Source organism: Protopterus annectens, chromosome 16.part0, assembly GCF_019279795.1.
Source record: "Protopterus annectens isolate FY-2018-M chromosome 16.part0, PAN1.0, whole genome shotgun sequence".
NCBI lineage: Eukaryota > Metazoa > Chordata > Ceratodontiformes > Protopteridae > Protopterus > Protopterus annectens.
The window spans coordinates 838,240,969-838,261,816 of NC_056750.1; the positions used below are offsets into that span (position 1 = coordinate 838,240,969).

At 38.3% G+C, this 20,848-nt stretch overlaps 1 protein-coding gene across 1 annotated transcript in view; it reads right to left on the reverse strand.

Annotated features, from left to right (window-relative positions):
- The window catches only part of LOC122790949 (eosinophil granule major basic protein 2-like), a 329,973-nt gene extending 316,757 nt beyond the window's left edge, over nucleotides 1-13,216 (reverse strand). Inside the window, exons 1-2 of the mRNA XM_044058654.1 lie at nucleotides 13,118-13,216; nucleotides 6,457-6,526 (exon numbers count right to left, since the gene is read on the reverse strand). Coding sequence (XP_043914589.1) covers nucleotides 6,457-6,514 — 58 coding nt within the window. The 5' untranslated portion in view covers nucleotides 6,515-6,526; nucleotides 13,118-13,216. The remainder of the gene's footprint in view (nucleotides 1-6,456; nucleotides 6,527-13,117) is intronic.
- Nucleotides 13,217-20,848: the final 7,632 nt, after the last annotated feature.

The following is a 20,848-nucleotide window of genomic DNA, read 5'->3' on the forward strand; positions in this document are numbered from 1 at the left end:
TATGGGAAGTCTATTCCATAGCATGGGCAGTCTCTGAGTTATGAACCTGTCCCTCTAGCTTGTTCTGTTGATTGTGGTAATGAGGTTGAGGTCTCTGGAGTGTGTAGTGCCGAAGGACTGGGATTTCTTTAGATGTAGCATTTTTAACAGAGCTGGGTCAGACATGGCTTTGTAAGTCAAGCAGAGGTTGGTTCTAAGTAGGTGATATGAGACAGAGAATAGTTGGAGTTTTCTGAGTCTGTCCATATAGAACAAGTGTTTAAGGCCTAAGATCCTTTTTATGAGGTATTTTTGCGGCCTCTCCAGTTGTTGCAGGTGTCTAGTGAGGTACATGCCAAATGGGGCATTGTACTTGATAACTGGCCTAATGAGGAAAGAGTAGAGGGAGACAATGACCTCTTTCTTCCTGGATGCAAAACCCTTAGTAATGAGATGTGCCACATAGGAGGACTTTCTGACCACAGTGGCAGTGTGGTGGTCAAAAGAGAGGTTGCTGTCAACCTGTGTTCCCAGATCTCTTATGACACCTTCTGTGTTTAGTGAACTACCATCAATGTGGCAATTCATGGGAACTGGGTTTTTCCCAAAGGGGATGATGACACATTTTTTGGCATTGAGCTTAAGGCTTTGGTTCTGACATCAATCATTGGTCTCAGTGAGGCCTTTCTGTAGGATGTCAACATCACTTGGGGAGTTAATTATAGCTCCCAACTTGCAATTGTCTGCAAACTTTGTCAGCCAGAGTCCCTTCATGTTGGCCTGAACTTCAGAGAAGTAGATACCAAACAGGAGAGGACTCGGGACCGAACCCTGTGGAACTCCACTCGTGACCTGTTGACAGTCTGACTTGGAGTCAGCTACTTTCACACTGTAGGTTCTATCTGTGAGCCAGTTTGCAACCCACCTAGTGATATAGGGGTTGATGCCTAGCTTAGTGAGTTTTTATATGATTCCTGAGTGTGGAATGGTTTCAAAGGCCTTGGACAGATCAAGGTAGCCTGTATGAACCACCTTGACTTAATCCACAGCTCTGGTTAGTAACTCAAAGAAGTCTACGAGGTTGAGCAGGCAAGATCTACCCTTTACAAAACCAAACTGTGTGGGATCCAGAGTTTGTAGCTTCCCTATATCTTTGTTTATTAGGTCCATGATGATGCATTCCATAGATTTGCATATCAGACTTGTCAGGCTAATGGAGTGATAGTTCACAGGGACTGTAGTCACTCCTCCTTTGTGGAGAGGGATGACTGTAGCAGTGCACCATTCAGTAGGGACAAAGCCTGAGGTGAGGTTGTGACTGAACAGGGCACACAGGTGAGGTGCCAGTTCACTCTGTAGTTCATGTAAAACACAGCCAGGGATATTGTCAAGTCCCACAGAAGCTGTATTCTTGGCCTTGGACAGTGCTGTTTTAACCTGTGCAGCAGTAATACTTGGTGCCTGACAATCTACTGGTATTGTGATTGGTCTTTTGGTGGGGGAGAGAGGGGTAAAGTTGGCACTGAATCTTTCGGCCAGTATATTGGCAATATCTGTTGGCTCTGTATAGGAGGTGCCATTGTGCAACAGCTTTGAACAAATCTGGCCATTGCCATTGAGATTCTTTACATAACTATAGAAGGCCTTGTGGTTGTCTTTACTATCTGTTGCAATTCTGTTTTCATAGCTAGCTTTAGAGGATTTGATGAGGAATCCCAACTTTTTGTTGAGGCTGATAAGGGAGTTTTTCCAGTCTTGGGACTTCACCTTATTTCTCATCAGTTTCCTCCTTCTGTTGTAGAGTTTGTTTATGGCAGGGAACCACCAGATTGTCTTCCTTTTTTGGAGGAGAGTGTCTTGGTTCTATTGGGTATGGCGAGTTCCATGCATTTGTGTACGTGCTCATACAGGGCATTAGTATATGATTTGGTCATGCATCTGTTCTCCAACTGCATAGGTGCTGTGAAGTTAGCCACCTCTGTTTTTAGGCGCCCAAAGTTAGCTTTGGAGAAGTTTTTCATGGTGGTTACCTTTGCAGGCGGGTGGAAGGGATGTGGATTTCCAGGGTGATTAGTTTATGTTCGGATCTAACCTGGGAGGAGTTGACTATGATGACCAGGTCAAGGATGTTACTACTTCTAGTGGAGGTAAGAATGAGCTGATCCAGGGCATTGGAATTAATTAATTCCATGAAACGTTGGGCAACTATATTGGTACATGAGTAGTTTTCCCAGTAAATAGAGAGCTAGTTGAAGTCGCCCAGTATGAGAGTGTTAGGTTGGACCCTAATATTCTCCAGGGTGCTTAGAAATGTGGAGTGTGAGTCTTGGGTCATGGTTGGGGACCTATAGCAGGCTACGACCTGAATCGCTGTCTTATCCAGTGTTAGCTGCACTTGAAGTATCTCTGATGCATCATGTTGGGCTACCAGTCCGGAGGTGTGCGCATCCTGTATGAATATGGAAACACCACCGCCTTTGGAGCTTCGGTCCATGTTCTAGGGCCAAAAGGTATATTCCATATAGCCTGGTAGTGCAGGGGTGCTATCTGCTGCCTTGAACCAGGTTACTGTTACAGCACAAATGTCAATGTTTTCTATTGTAGGGAGTGCTTTGAGTGAGTGCATTTTGAGATTTAGACTTCTAGCATTGAGCAACAAGACCCTCAGATTGCATTTGTTTGTAGCTGTTACAGTGGTAATTTGGTCTTTGGAACACCTCCTAAAAAAGGCACTATAGGGGTGGCAAGAGCCTCAGCCAGTATCCGGAAGCCGAGGTGTGACAGATGCAAGCCATCTCTGGCAAAGCATCTAGGTCTGTCAATCATGTCATCCCAGGCAGACAGATACTGGATCCCCTTAGAATGACACCAGAAACTTAGCCAATTGTTGAAATCAATCATTTTCTGCTTGTATTGTGGTATCATTCTGGGTGATGGTAGGAGACTGCTCAGGGCTAGGGTCATACCCATCTGGGCTACATAATCCAAGAACTCCTCCATATATGTACATAGACTTCCTTGTAGGTGTGTATATGTATACGTTTGTATTTGTATGTGTATTTGGAGCATTTCTCCCCGGGCCTCCGCTGAAAACAGGCTCTGTGGTCAACAAATGTTAAATAAATAAATAAAATAAAATAAATTTGGTTGTTTACGTGTGTGTGTGTGTGTGTGTGTGTGTGTGTGTGTGTGTGCATATATATATCTATAGATATATATATATATATATATATATATATGTATCTATATATATATATATATATATATATATATATATACATATACATATACATATATATATCTATATATATATATATATATATATATATATGGATTCACTTCAGAAGCTCGAAATACTGAAATCTCGAATTTCAGTATCTCGAGCCCAAGAAGTGGAATCAACAAAACAACGAAAACTAAAAACCGCGAAATTCAAAACCTCAAATACCAGAAGTTTTGAATTTCGCGGTTTTACTACATACATACACAACATCCACCACACAAACACACACAATCACTCTACTACATGAAAGCAGGAGGGCAAGCCCCCCTGCAACCCACACCCCCCACTTAAATATTCTCACTCTGAGGTCGCACTACATGCACACAAAACACCAACCACCACACAAGCTACTTTCTCTTTGCAGACACACATCACAACAACAAAACACACTGACACACACCACAGCCCCTACCCAAACCCCTTAACACACACACACATGCACTTACCTGAATACATAACCATAGCAGAACTTTAGAAGCACAAAATTCAAAACCTCAGCGCTTCTAAACTTTAGCTATTATGTGGGCTTGGCTTCTTGGGCTCGAAATACTGAAATTCGAGATTTCAGTATTTCGAGCTTCTGAATGGAACCCATATATATATATATATATATATACATATATATATATGGATTCCTATTACAAGAACGAAAGTTCACTACTTTGAACTTGTAATAGGAAGCCTCACTTCTGCGAAAGTTCACTTTAACGAAAGTGAATTTTTGCATAAGTGCACTTCACCGAAAACACCGCAGCACACTGGAGGACATAAAAAACAAGCTGTGTCCTCCATGAGTGATAGTCACAGACCTTACGGTTAGCATGGGTTAGGTAAGGGGATAGTTAGTAAAGCTATACCCTTACCCTAACCCGTGCCCTAACCCTAAGGTCCGTGACTATCGCACCATAGTGGAGGACATTGCAACACCCGTTCGTTGTAATGAACTTCGCGTAAGTGCACTTTTGATTACCCATATATATATATATATATATATATATATATATATATATATATATATATATATATATATAAAATTGTATATATGATTGTATATATAATTATGTTTGCACATGTGTATAGGTATCTTTAACATAGATTACATTAGTATTTATAACAACAGTTTATTTAAGTATGTCATATACTGTGATTGTTCCTACAACTGGATTTCCCTATTTCTGGTTGGTTATATAGATCAGTAGATAGCTATCTGACTCAATAGACAGATATAGATGGACAGCTACATAGATAAATAGATGAATACCATAATACATAGAATGTTGCTCATTTCATAACTGGTGACGTGAATCCTTAACCTATTCTTTTCTATAACATTGTCATTTTTAGTATCTTTGGCTCTCTTGTCAACATTTAACTCTTTCTCTTCTTGAAGCCGTTCCCACTCTTCTATGACTGGCTTGCCCTAACTACCTCCTTCTTTACTGCAGTCTGTCATTTTTTCCTTTTCCTAAGGTCAGTACACATGATTAAGGTGGTGCATATTTTTAAGGAAATTCAGATCATAGAGCTGTGAGTTCTATGCTTTGAATAAAGGATGATACGATAACAAGGCAACTTCAGAAGAGTGGAATTTAATGATTTAACAGCAGTCTCTGTGTTTAGCGGAATTTAATGATTTAAGAGTACACTGTGCTCTCTGTATGATCATAGTGTTAATGCTGGAGTGACATGTTAATGATTATAAAGTATACAGCCATTTTATGTTTAACAGTACAGTCATAATGTCTCTTATGAACTCTTTCACAAATCTTTGAAGTTTTTTTTTTATACATTTTGGTGATATTAGTCCACCTGCAACACTGTTTAAGATCTTTCTTTTGACTGCTGAATTAAGCCCTGCTGTCTTGGCTTCTCTATAACTCTGGTTACTACCCAGGTTACTACCAAGCTGTATAGCTGCTCCATTTCACTGTGGTGGGAGCCAAGTATGTTGTTATCTGGAGCCATTTCACCTGTGATAGGAACCAGGGTTTTGCATTTAAGCCCTAATGTTCCTCTGAACATTCCTAAAGCATCCAAGAGACTGGTGTGTAACAGACTAATGCAATGTATGTACGCACCTCTGTGTATACATGCGCAATCCTGCCTCTCCCCCTTTGTGGACAGCACATTCATATGGTCCCCGCTATCCATCCAGGATTCTACCAATGAAAATGTGCCCAGGCACTTGCCCCATCACCCTTTGAAGAGAGGACCAGCTTATCCACATGTTTCCTAGTCTTCTCCTCACCATCTCCAGCAAGTGCCCAAGCTGCTAGCTGAACCTGGGTCACATGGATTAATCAGGGGTTTATGCCAACAGAGCTGCCTCGTAGCACAGTATGAGATGACCTCAAGAGTTACAACAAAACAGGAAACAAATGTTGCTTCCTTTGTGACACAGACAGATGAAAACTCTGGCTACAGGCCATATGACCTGGTTTTAATTAGTAGTCCGGTGCTGAACGATCCAGTTAATGTTGGGCAGGTATTTGCTCAGTATGAGAAACAAGATGTGGAGTGTAATTATGTCAAGCAAAACATTGTTCCCTTCTAGACAAAGTAGATACACACCCACAAAATTAGAGCATTGTACTACTACTTACAGACCAGCGGGGTGGGGGGGGGGGGGTTTGAACCTCTGGACAAAAGATCTTTGTCTCGTACTTATCCCTAGCACTAGGCAGAAATGAGTAGGTCAGTGGGGTTACAAATTTAGTGGTTACAATGAACTCATTGCACCAGAATGAGAAAAAAAAACTACTAATGCAGACAGTTTTGGCTAACAGCACAATGCCCAAACTGACATCTTTATTACCTGAATATAGATGTGTAAATTTACTGTTCAAACTATTTATGCAATTTTATATAAAGACTTTCACTCCTTAAAATTAGAATATACCAGGCTGAAGGCAAGTATGTTTTCTATGACATGAAAATGACACGAAGGCATAGTCATGCACATAAAAACAAGAACACGTTTGTGTACCACATATATTTAGACTTGTGCACAAGCAGATATACACATGCACGCAAACAAGCACACACAGACACATACAGGCATACACACACACACACACACACACACACACACACACACACACGCAAACACACACACACAAGCACATGAGCCATAGTCTTTCCTTAGCTCTCCCCTGAATACAATTGCTAATTTATTGCTAAGGTATTATCATTACCTGACAGGATACTTTCAGCAACCACCAGCAGGATTAGGAACACAAGAATGGCCTTCATTCTGACAGCTGCCTAGAAAGAAGAATAGAAAAACAAGAAATTCCCATCAGATAGCTATTATAAGAATAAGGAGTTTATCAAATGTACTGCTACTAAATTAATTAGTTTTTGTTTCAGTCTTTGAGATGCATGTAACATTTGGAACTACGAAGGGATATTGAGTGGTCATTTTTGAAACAGTCATTTGATTTCTTGTCAGATGTTTCCTTTGTATACTGAGGAATTCAGGACACTGTGCTTTTACCTGTGATAACACTGTAATATTACCAGGTTATGGATACGTTGATAACATGGAATTCAGAAACTGCTGAAAAGTTCAGAAACTAACCTATGTAATGTACAGTAAATGCGGTCTTCATTTTCATATTTTATTTAATATTTTCCCAACACCTAGGATTTCACAGGGGTACATCAGGTAGTAGTATTGCCTCACAGAGCTCAGTTCTTCATCTCATTTCTTAGCTGGGGTACCTTTAGCGCAGGTGGTTCATGTCCTGCACCTGCCCAGAAGGATTTTCATGTTTTCCTACCACATCCCAAAGAAATATTGCAGTTGAAAAGGAGATTCTACAAATTGACCACGGTTATGCTTGTGTGTGTGTGTGTGTGTGTGTGTGTGTGTGTGTGTGTGTGTGTGTGTGTGTGTGTGTGTGTGCACGTGCGTGCATGTGTGTGTGTGTGTGTGTGTGTGTGTGTGTCTCTCTTACTTTTCTTACACATTTGATTAACTCACCTGCTTTCTTACTCTTTATGTTAAGATAATATCTACATCATTAATACATGCTGCTGAAAAGAAGAAAATTTTATTTATTTTCTTCTGGTCAGCCAAGGTGGTGCAGCAGTTACCATTGTTGCCTCACAGCAAGAGGATCTCTGGTTCAATTCTTGGCTTGAGCACCTTTTGTGTGGAATCTGCATGTCCTCCCTGCAGTCGAGTGAACTTTAAAAGACATGCAGGTAGGTAAGTGTGTGTGTGTGTGTGTGTGTGTGTGTGTGTGTGTGTGTGTGTGTGTGTGTGTGTGTGTGTGCGCGTGTGCGCATGTGTGCGTGTGTGCGTGTGTGTGCCTTCTGTGAAGGATGGGTGCTGGGGTGGCAACTCAACACCATACCTGCCAATCCAATAGTGGACTGGTGATCCACTGTTGTGACCCCTAACCAGGAAAAGAAGAAGAAGACCAGAATGTTCTTTAACAGCAATGGCTCAATGTAGAAACTAAAATGAAAAGCTGGAAGATATAACATCTTTCCTCTTACCACATAAGTTAGGGATAATGCTTAAAAATCAGGTACAGTTGCCTAAACTCAGAGGTATAAATAATTAGGTAAACATTAAATTAATGCTGTTAATTGAATAGGAGGACTGAATGACTTACATACATACATACATACAAATATTTCAAGCACAGGCATTAATGCCCTTCTAGCTTGCCAATACACCAAAACACTTGTTCCCATAATACATGTCCAGGCTGTTCTTAAACATATCTAAACTAGTACTTGCTTTAATGTAATTTGGTAGTCTGTGCCATGCATCAGCTACTCTGTCAGAGAACCAATTAGTACACGTCTCATTCCTACAGAATCTTCTACATAGGTTGTCTGATGATTCTTTAGTACTTTTTGATAACCCCAAACATTCCCAGAGGTAGTTGTCCCTAAATGCCCTATATACTGTACATGAATATGGTCTCCTCTTAACTATCTGTATGAGACACTGTACAAGTTCAGATATTTTAGTCTTTCATAATAACTAAGATTTTCACATCCATGGATGCCCTTGGTATATTTACACTGTACTCTTTCCAGTTTATTCATGCTTGTTTTCTTACAGGGTTTCCATATTGTTATTCCATACTCAAGTTTGAGTCTATGTAACTAACAAATAATGACGTTATCATTTTTAATTTCCTTTACTTTAAAAATCTTTGTATGCAACCTATAGTTCTATAACTATCATTAACCAATTGGTTGATATGATTAGAAATATACCCAGGTCCTTAAATGAGTCTACAGTTTCAATCACTACGTGTTTTATTAAATATTCACCTTTCAATTTATGTCTCCCAAATCTCATATGCTTAGTTTTTGATGTATTTATCAGCATATTGTTCTCCTGTGCCCAAAAGGTCAATTTAGTCAAATTATTTTGCAGACATGCCTTATCTGTAACACATGTAATACGTTTACCCAATTTCAGGTAATCCACATGTAGGCTGTAGAACACCTCAGATGAAAAATGTTAAGTCTGAAAGATACAGTCTAAACAAGTAAGGGTCTAGTACAGAGCCATGTGGGACACGTTGACTGTAACCAATGATTTCACCCGTCCAATTGCTGTATGATACTTGCCATGTCCTATTTGTAAACCATGCAGCTATCCATCTTATCAATAGTACATCAATACCTAGTTGTACTAATTTATTAATCAGTGTTTTATGTATGACCCTGTCAAATGATGAAGTTAAATCTATATAAATTACATCACAACACAATTTTTCATTCATAGCTGTTATTACATTGTTATAGAACAACATGTTAGTGTAGTAATAGATCTATTTTCAACATATGCATGCTGATATATGGTTTCAAGTCCCAGCCTATCCAGTTCTGATGGTAACTTATCCACAGGTACCTTCTCCATTATTTTCCACACCATGAAAGTAGACAATGGTATATATGACTCTGGGGTTGTCCTACTCCCCTTTCCCTTAAAGACAGGTTTAATAAGTGCATGTCTCCAATCTTGAGGAATCTCCCCATATTTATATGACCTAGTGAATAATAGATATAATGGTACTGTTATTTTATCCTGTTTTTATTGTATCAAAAAACTTCAGTAAAATATTTTTGACAAAAAAGTTATTGCTGAAGTGTTCTCAGGTCAGTTACTAATTCCATTTCCTCCCTGTGGTTTGTTTGGATCCAGCTTGCACAGTTCTTTTTCAATATAATCTGATTCCAGTATCTGGGGTTACCTGGGTGTCACTAGGACAACTTAAATGACTTTATATAACAGTGATTTTTCTAAAAAGGAACAGTATTTGGTATCATATGTGTTTGATCTTTGTGTTTCATCATTGTACTGTGAGAAAATATTAAATTTAAAATCAGTTACGTCAACTGAGATATGTGACAAAAGGAGCTGAGAAGCCTTTATAGTAAATAAATGTAATAACAGGTGACAATGAGGCAAACTGCTCTTGGCAACATAACTTTTATAGAAGGAAACAAACAGGCAAAGATTATTTTAAAGGTGCAGTGAGCAATTCAGTTCCACTATAATTTGTTGAGTTGCATCCAGATGTCTAAGTTACAATGGAATGGTCACAATTAGTTGCAGGTTGTCTGGACAAAATCAAAGAAAAAAAAAAAGTTTTTTTGCAGGTGAATAAGTCCCCTGCAGTCCTCATATGGGGGAACTCTGATGCCCTGTACCCCCTTATTTTAAGTCCCACCTCCATGGTCACAAAACTGTGAAGAAAAATGAAAATTTGAAGGAAAAAGCAATGAATTCTTGCCAGTGTTACATAGGAAGAATGGGGTGGCAATTATTTCCTATAACAAACATCACTCATCTGGATGCAACTCATGCACTTGTGAACGACAAACACTGACCAGTGCTTATCTGATACCTACTGTACTACCAAGTAACCTTATTAAACTAAGAATGCATGTCCCTCAGAAGCTGACAGAAAGCATAGAAACCATTCAGAATGTAAAAGGCAAATAATGTACTTTAATGAGCTTGCTTTGATGACATGACAATATACAGAGTTATTTTCTCCAGCTGCCCAGTAAGTTATTGTTCCAGCAAGCCTTGACAACATTTATTTATTGGGTCTACTTCAAAACATTGAAAGCCCACAATATCAAAGTCCAAATTGTCGAAATGAAAGTACTGAAACCTCATTTCAGTGAACTACCAGATCATCAAATCCATCCCCAGGGTAAGTGACTACTCATACCACAACTAACAAAAATGACAATGTACCATCCCCAACCACCCAGGTGGGGGGCTATGCCCCACACACACCCTCAATGTGGGGGCTGCACTGCCCACACCCCCAACTAAATATACCAACTCTAAGATAGCATTATAGTTGGAAAAAAGGCAAATTTCATGTTGTTGGACAACAGGTGACTTACAGTGGGAATGGATTCACCGATCTGGTTGTTCGCTGAAGTGAAGTTTTGATGCTTTCTTCTCAACAATTTGATCTTCAATACTATGGGCATTTGCTGTTTTGAACTAGACCCATTTATTATATATTTGAATTTTGTTTATGGGGGTAAAGCATTGATCATTGCATGACCAGTTAGAGGCTCAGGAAAACAGCAACTATAAAAGCATCAACAGAAACAATGAGTCAGCAAAGCAATGTGCAAGAAAATTACATCATATACATGTTTACATATGATGGTGGGCATTGTATAAGTTATATTTACATATGATAGTGGGCGTTGTATAAGTTATATTTACATATGATAGTGGGCGTTGTATAAGTTATATTTACATATGATAGTGGGCATTGTATAAGTTATATTTACATATGATAGTGGGCGTTGTATAAGTTATATTTACATATGATAGTGAGCATTGTATAAGTTATATTTACATATGATAGTGGGCGTTGTATAAGTTATATTTACATATGATAGTGGGCGTTGTATAAGTTATATTTACATATGATAGTGGGCATTGTATAAGTTATATTTACATATGATAGTGGGCGTTGTATAAGTTATATTTACATATGATAGTGGGCGTTGTATAAGTTATATTTACATATGATAGTGGGCTGTATAAGTTATATTTACATATGATAGTGGGCGTTGTATAAGTTATATTTACATATGATAGTGGGCATTGTATAAGTTATATTTACATATGATAGTGGGCGTTGTATAAGTTATATTTACATATGATAGTGGGCATTGTATAAGTTATATTTACATATGATAGTGGTTGTATAAGTTATATTTACATATGATAGTGGGCGTTGTATAAGTTATATTTACATATGATAGTGGGCATTGTATAAGTTATATTTACATATGATAGTGGGCGTTGTATAAGTTATATTTACATATGATAGTGGGCGTTGTATAAGTTATATTTACATATGATAGTGGGCGTTGTATAAGTTATATTTACATATGATAGTGGGCGTTGTATAAGTTATATTTACATAATTTAATGAGCTGCACATTTTAAATGACACCACATACATATTTACATATGATAGTGGGCGTTGTATAAGTTATATTTACATATGATAGTGGGCATTGTATAAGTTATATTTACATATGATAGTGGGCGTTGTATAAGTTATATTTACATAATTTAATGAGCTGCACATTTTAAATGACACCATATACATATTTACATATGATAGTGGGCGTTGTATAAGTTATATTTACATATGATAGTGGGCGTTGTATAAGTTATATTTACATATGATAGTGGGCGTTGTATAAGTTATATTTACATAATTTAATGAGCTGCACATTTTCCTGAAATACTGGACTCCCCTGAGCACCTTCATAGGCAGCTCTACCTATTGCCTCCCCTTTGCACTCAGCCCCTCCTCAGACTAGGCGACAAAGTGTGGGAATCCATTTCATCTTGCAGTACCGGGACTGAATCTTGCATTTTTATCAGCACTATATCCTTATCATCACTAGTAGTGGTTCTAAGATGTCATGTGCAATGGTATATCATAATGGAGATGCATCATATAGCTCTGAGCCACTCTAAACTATACACACCATCTGTTCTCAATGGCCTCCACTTGTGATTGCATTAACAGGGATGGTCTCTTGGGCCTTAATCCTCTCCCACAAGAAAGCTGAACAGATGACACCAGCGTTGTTCCCCTATCTGAATGATCTCTGGCTCTAAGTTGGTAACTGAACTCTGCTCTCCAGTAACACAGGTAGTAACACAGGCATCCACACCAATATGCAGGCAGTGATTTGTATACTCACAGTAAAGTCATGTCAATCTTCAAATGTTATAAGCTTTACATAAAAGAAGGAATTATGTTATCTGTAAGAGTTTATGGGCCAATTACAAGGTATAGATATACTGCTCTCTCTCAATAAATATGTGTGTGTGTGTGTGTGTGTGTGTGTGTGTGTGTGTGTGTGTGTGTGTGTGTGTGTGTGTGTGTGTGTGTGTGTGTGTGTGTGTGTGTGTGTATTACAATTTGTGAATAGGTAAGGATTACTGTCTTATCTAGCCTGTAGTGTTGCTTCTCATTGTATACATTCCCAGCCTTAGCTCACCAATAGGCTGCTGTTAACTGCCATTCTCACCTTTACATCTACCACGCACAGCCTTTAACTCTTCCACTATTAAAAAATGTTTTGTGTCAAAATACTTTCAAGTTTAGGAAAAAAAACAATGAATTTCATCCTCTTGCATAATCATGCCTACAAACAATAAAACAAATTACTATAAAAAATCTTAACTGCTAGTTTTATACAATATGTAGATACAAGAAACTAAAGAAATTGTCACTCCATTAATTTTAAGTTATAAACGTTCTCCAAAATCAACAGCATAATGGTATTTATAATAATCAGGGAACTTTGTCTTACCTAGAATAGACTCTATAGAGTTCTGCTTTCTACTGCTTGAGTCTCAGCCTTACAAACTTTGCGTTTTATAGCAAAAAAAGTATCAGCATCAACCACAAATATAACAGCTTAGTCATCCACACTGGCAAGTGAGTGACTAAAGAGGATGTTACTTGTCCCTACAGATTGTGTTATTTCTCATTACTACAGAGTTACTTTGCTTTAAAGATGTTATCACCATTCTAAGGAGAAGTAAACCACTTGCTTTTGGCAGCCACAAAATGAAGTATTAAGGTAGCATACATCTAAAACTTTCTTTATGGTTGACAGAATAAACTTCAATTTCTAACTTAGTTAAACTGTCTTTTTTCTTGTTTGGTAGTCTTATCACAGACTTTTATTTTACACGAAGAGTAGTAGCATGTTATAACTCAGGTTATGGACAAAGAAAGGGTAGTAGCATGATATAACACAGGTTATGGACAAAGAAAGGGTAGTAGCATGATATAACACAGGTTATAGACTAAGAAAGGGTAGTAGCATGTTATAACACAGGTTATGGACTAAGAAAGGGTAGTAGCATGATATAACACATGTTATGGACTAAGAAAGGGTAGTAGCATGATATAACACAGGTTATAGACTAAGAAAGGGTAGTAGCATGTTATAACTCAGGTTATGGACAAAGAAAGGGTAGTAGTATGATATAACACAAGTTATGGACTAAGAAAGGGCAGAAGCATGATATAACACAGGTTATGGACTAAGAAAGGGTAGTAGCATGATATAACACAGGTTATGGACTAAGAAAGGGTAGTAGCATGATATAACACAGGTTATGGACTAAGAAAGGGTAGTAGCATGATATAACATGGGCTTTGGACTAAGAAAGGGTAGTAGCATGTTATAACACAGGTTATGGACTAAGAAAGGGTAGTAGCATGCTATAACACAGGTTATGGACTAAGAAAGGGTAGTAGCATGATATAACACAGGTTATGGACTAAGAAAGGGTAGTAGCATGATATAACACAGGTTATCGACTAAGAAAGGGTAGTAGCATGATATAACACAGGTTATGGACTAAGAAAGAGTAGTAGTATGATATAACACAAGTTATGGACTAAGAAAGGGTAGTAGCATGATATAACACAGGTTATCGACTAAGAAAGGGTAGTAGCATGATATAACACAGGTTATTGACTAAGAAAGGGTAGTAGCATGATATAACACAGGTTATGGACTAAGAAAGGGTAGTAGCATGATATAACACAGGTTATAGACTAAGAAAGAGTAGTAGCATGATATAACACAGGTTATAGACTAAGAAAGGGTAGTAGCATGATATAACACAGGTTATGGACTAAGAAAGGGTAGTAGCATCATATAACACAGGTTATGGACTAAGAAAGGTAGTAGCATGATATAACACAGGTTATGGACTAAGAAAGGGTAGTAGCATGATATAACAGATTTTGGACTAAGTAAGGGTAGTAGCATGATATAACACAGGTTATTGACTAAGAAAGGGTAGTAGCATGATATAACACAGGTTATAGACTAAGAAAGGGTAGTAGCATGATATAACACAGGTTATGGACTAAGAAAGAGTAGTAGCATGATATAACACAGGTTATCGACTAAGAAAGGGTAGTAGCATGATATAACACAGGTTATAGACTAAGAAAGGGCAGTAGCATGATATAACTCAGGCTTTGGACTAAGAAAGGGTAGTAGCATCATATAACACAGGTTATGGACTAAGAAAGGTAGTAGCATGATATAACACAGGTTATGGACTAAGAAAGGGTGGTAGCATAATATAACACAGGTTATGGACTAAGAAAGGGTAGTAGCATGATATAACACAGGTTATAGACTAAGAAAAGGTAGAAGCATGATATAACACAGGTTATGGACTAAGAAAGGTAGTAGCATGATATAACACAGGTTATAGACTAAGAAAGGGTAGAAGCATGATATAACACAGGTTATAGACTAAGAAAGGGTAGTAGCATGATATAACACAGGTTATAGACTAAGAAAGGGTAGCAGCATGATATAACACAGGTTATGGACTAAGAAAGGGTAGTAGCATGATATAACATGGGCTTTGGACTAAGAAAGGGTAGTAGCATGTTATAACACAGGTTATGGACTAAGAAAGGGTAGTAGCATGATATAACACAGGTTATGGACTAAGAAAGAGTAGTAGCATGATATAACACAGGTTATGGACTAAGAAAGGGTAGTAGCATGATATAACACAGGTTATGGACTAAGAAAGGGTAGTAGCATGATATAACATGGGCTTTGGACTAAGAAAGGGTAGTAGCATGTTATAACACAGGTTATGGGCTAAGAAAGGGTAGTAGCATGATATAACAGGTTATGGACTAAGAAATGGTAGTAGCATGATATAACACAGGTTATAGACTAAGAAAGGGTAGTAGCATGATATAACACAGGTTATGGACTAAGAAAGGGTAGTAGCATCATATAACACAGGTTATGGACTAAGAAAGGTAGTAGCATGATATAACACAGGTTATCGACTAAGAAAGGGTAGTAGCATGATATAACACAGGTTATAGACTAAGAAAGGGTAGTAGCATGATATAACACAGGCTTTGGACTAAGAAAGGGTAGTAGCATCATATAACACAGGTTATGGACTAAGAAAGGTAGTAGCATGATATAACATAGGTTATGGACTAAGAAAGGGTGGTAGCATAATATAACACAGGTTATGGACTAAGAAAGGGTAGTAGCATGATATAACACAGGTTATGGACTAAGAACAGGTATTAACATGATATAACACAGATTATGTACTAAGAAAGGGTAATAGCATGATATAACACAGGTTATGGACTAAGAAAGGGTAGTAGCATGATATAACACAGGTCATGGACTAAGAAAGGGTAGTAGCATGATATAACACAGGTTATGGACTAAGAAAGGGTAGTAGCATGATATAACACAGATTATGGACTAAGAAAGGGTGGTAGCATGATATAACACAGATTATGTACTAAGAAAGGGTAATAGCATGATATAACACAGGTTATGGACTAAGAAAGGGTGCTAGTATGATATAACACAGGTTATGGACTAAGAAACGGTAGTAGCATGATATAATACTGGTCATGGACTAAGAAAGGGTAGTAGCATGTTATAACACAAGTTATTACTTACTAAGTTACTAAGAAAGGATATAGTAGCATGTTATAACACAGGTTTTAGACTAAGAAAGGGTAGTAGCATGATATAAAGCAGGGTATGGACTAAGATCAATACTTGATGCAATTGCTACATGCAGGAAATGGGGCTCCCACTTAAATAACAACATTCTACTCACTATGGAAATAAGTACCAAGCAGTATGACTCTAGACTCAGCTGTGCCCACTGATGAGTGTCAGTGTAACTTTTATGAAGAACAAACCAAAAATATAAAGCAAACAGTATGACTGTAAGCAAACAGTATGACTATTGAAGTACTATAATGTCAGTAAAACTGGAAGTCTCCAACTCCTATTATAAGTTTAATAATTTCAAATGTCGCCAATTCCTATTATAAATTTAACAAGCTACAATGGTCTCCAACTCTTATTATGTGCTACAATAGTCTCCAACTCTTATTATGTATCTAACAGCTTCGATAATCTCCAACTGTTATTATAAGTTAAACATTTTCTATCATCTCCAACTCCTATTATAAGTTAAACAGCTTCAATTGTCTCCAGCTCCTGTTATAAGTTAAACAGCATTGATTGTCTCCAGCTCCTATTATAACTTTAACACCTTCATAGCTGGCGTTAGGCACCCGCCAAACCCGCAGCCGCAGGGAGCCCCCGATTATCTCCCCAGATATGAGGGCCCCCATATGAAGCAGCCACGGGTTTCAACATCGCTTCCACTTCTTGCTTGTCTCCTCGTTCATTCGGCAGTGCCGTCGTGCGATTTCACCTTTTTTTTTTTTTTGCCATGAAAGAACTTGCTTCCTTGATGGCTGCAGCCAATCAGGTCTCTTGCTTTACTTGTTAGCTGCCCTCAATCAGGTCCACATCAGTGAAGCAAGGGACCTGATTGGCTGTAGCAATTAAGAAGCAAGTTCTAGCTTCCTGATTGGGTTTACCTTAATATCTGGTCTGTTGGGTCAGTTCTTTTGATTGTGGATGTTAGGCACATATCTGAACTGCCCAGATTTTTAAGAATATCCAGATTTTTGCTTTATATTTTTGGTTTGTTCTTCATAAAAGTTGTGGTTTTCTTATACAGTAATGAGTATTGATGTCACTAAAAAATAGTAGATACATACATTTAAGTTTTAGACTTTATATCCTTCAGAAAAATGTATGCTAAAGCAAAGTCTGAAAGCAAGTTTGTAAGTTTATATAAGCAATATTTAAAAAGTGCCCCTATTTTTAAGCATTTGTACCCCTATTATTTTTGGCTTTGTCCAGATTTTTCATGCTAAGATGTTGAGAGGTATGCTGTGAGGATGGATGGATGATGCAGGTTTTGCTGGAATGACATTGGGACCAGCAAAGCAGCTCTATTTTAACTGCCCTTGTAAGGGCAAATTCTAAAAGATCTGAAAAACTGTCCTTTTGAGGGCAATTTAAAAGGACTGAACAGGTCTGGTCTGTGTGTAGTAGAAGCAAGCAGAGGATTAGTAGCAGCCTTCTATCAACTGCAGAAAATGTAAGTTACTGGGTTTATTTTTAACTTTATTTTTTTGCTGGGGGGGGGGCAAGGAAACCTAGGGAGAGGATTGTATAACTTTTTTTCTGCAGAGTTGTTACACTAGGATGATTTGTGTGTGTGTGTGTGGGGGGGGGGGCTGTGGTTGCAACAGTTTTATTTTATCTTTGTCCAGAATTCTTCTGCTACAAGGCTGAGGAAGAAAGGCCTAGCATAAGAATATTCAATATTGCATTTTTGTTTTGTGTATAATTGTGCTGAAATATTGGTAGTGGGGGGGATAGTGGCTGTGAGGATGCTGCAGAATATACAGATGTTTTAATGTATACCAATGCAAACCCTGTTCTTCTAGGATGTTTTGTGTATACCGGCAATGTTTACAACTATGCCTGATGTTACACCTTTGTTCAATGATAATTTTTTGCTCTGTCCAGAATTATTGTGCTGAGAGGTTGGGAGGGGAGTTAATGGCTGTGAGAATGTTGTAGAATGTAGAGCTACTGTTTTAATGTATACTAATGCAAACTCTGTTATACTAGTATTGTGTACACCAGCAGCATTTACAACTATCCCTGATGGTACGCCTCTGTTCTATGATAATGTTTTGCTTTGTCTAGAGTTATTGTGCTGACAGGTTGGTAGGGGGGTTACAGTCTGTGAGAATGTTGTGCAATATTCAGATGTTTGCCTGGTATTTATCTATTTTCATTAAAACATGTGGGGTGCTCAATGCATTTTACTTCATAATCTGTTATTCCAGCATCTATATTTGCTGATAACCACATTGTTGTTTATGTTATGCCTTTGTGTTTTTATTTTACTTTCACTTCATCCAGATCTATTGTGCTGAGATACTGGGGGGTGAGGGCTGTGGCAGTTCTGCAGAATGTACTGATGTCTTAATGCATGCCAGTGCAACCCCTGTTCTACTATCAAAATTGATCATAGCAAAGTTTCAAACTATCCCTGATGTTATGCCTTTGTTTTGCATTTTTTTTGGGGGGGGGCTTTGTCTGGAATTGTCAAGCTGTGAGGTTAGAGGAGAGGGGTAGGGGCTGTGACAATGTTGCACAATGTTTAGATGTTTGACCTGTATTTTTGGTCTGTTAGTCATCAAAAATGTGAATTCACACAATGCATGCTACTGGAAAAATCTGTTATTCTACCACCCTACCATCTTTATTAGTTCATAACCACAATGTTTTAAACCCCCTAATGTTATGTCCTTGTCTTGTTTTTTTTTTTTTTTTTTTTTTGTACCTCCTCTAGAATTGTGCTGAGACTTTTGGGGGGACTATGAGAGTTCTGCAGAATGTACTGATTATTGTAATGTATGCTAATGCAATCCCTGTTATTCTAATATTTTTCTAAGTTTATCATAGCAATGTTTGTTACTATCCTTGATATTACGCCTTTGTTCTGCAGTTATTTTCAGCTTTGGAATTATGCTGAGAGGTTAGGAGGTTGGTAGGGGCTGTGTGAATGTTGCACAATGTCCAGATGTTTGTTAGTTTTGGTCTGTTCTTCATAAATGTGGGGTCACACAACATATGCTACTGCAAAATCTTATTCTAGCATCATTATTAGTTCATAAGCTCAGTATTTTAAATTCTTAATGTTCAGTCTTACTGTAGTGCTGTTCATCATGTGTGGGTGTCTATGTCCTGTCTGCGAGTCTGTGTAACTGTCTGCCTTGTGTCTCTGTCCTGTGTGAGGGAGTCTGTGTGGGTGACATTGTGTACTTCTGTGGGACTGTACTTGATGCTGTACAGAGGCTTGCCATAATGTAACAACATTACTACTAAATGCCAGTCAGTGTGTGTGCGTGTATTTGTGAGTGGCTACCTTGCTGTGGTACAGGGGCTTGTCGTAATGTAACATTAGTATTAAATGCCAGTCAGTGTGTGAAACTCTGTGTGTGGCTACCTTGCTGTGGTACAGTGGCTTGTCATAATTTATTGGTACTAAATTTTATTTATTTAACATTTGTTGACCGGAAAGTCCGACTAGGACAGAGCCTATTTTTAGCAGAGGCCCAGGGAGAAATGCTGCAGAAGCATGTCTTTGGAATGTGGGAGGAAAACACACGAATGCAGGGAGGACATGTAGACTATACACCGAAGGCACCCCAGCTGAGAATCAAACCAGTGAACCTCTTGCTGGGGGGGGGGTGACAAAGTTAACTGCTGCACCATTGCGCAGTCCCAGTCAGTGTGTGTGTGTGTACCATTGTGAGTGGCTACCTTACTGTGGTACAGGGGCTTGTCATAATGTAACACTGGTACTAAATGCCAGCCAGTGTGTACCTTGACATTTCAAGTCTTTTTAATGGTCTGAATGTAGTAACACTACACAGTGATTGTTAAATGGTGATGCATGAGCTTGATAGGGAAGGAGGCATGATGGCAATATGGTCACACTTTTTATATTCTCCTGGGTAGGGCCCCCAACTTGAATCTTTCTGGGGGCCCCCAAAATACTAGCACTGGCCCTGAACACCTTTGATTGTCTCCAATTCCTGTTATAAGTTTAACAGCTTTGATTGTCACCAGCTCCTGTTATAAGTTTAATAGCTTTGATTGTCTCTGGATCCTGTTATAAGTTTAACAGCTTTAATTGTCTCCAGCTCCTGTTGTAAATGTGTTTTGTCTGTTTTTCGCTTTCCTGGTACCTGTTTGATGTCCTTCACCAATGGTCTTTCTGGATTATTGGTTGACATTTTTTCCCATTTGGACAACATAGTCAACACACGGCTAACACAGTTTGTAGGAGGTTCATCATTTTTTGGATCACGTTTGAGATCTGGTATTGTTTTGTATTTTTGTTACCTTTGGAGTTTGTTACATTCTTTTGGCAATGATGGATAGTTCCATTGAAGAAATAGGGACCATTACTGCCGGTTTTAAATCTGTTTCAGCTACCAACGGCAATGGTTCACAGGCAAACCCGTCTATGGGGAGCCATGATTTCGGCTCAGTGATTGAGGCTTTATTACAACAGGTAGCTGATCTGAATAAGAGAATGGACTCTTTCACCGATTATTT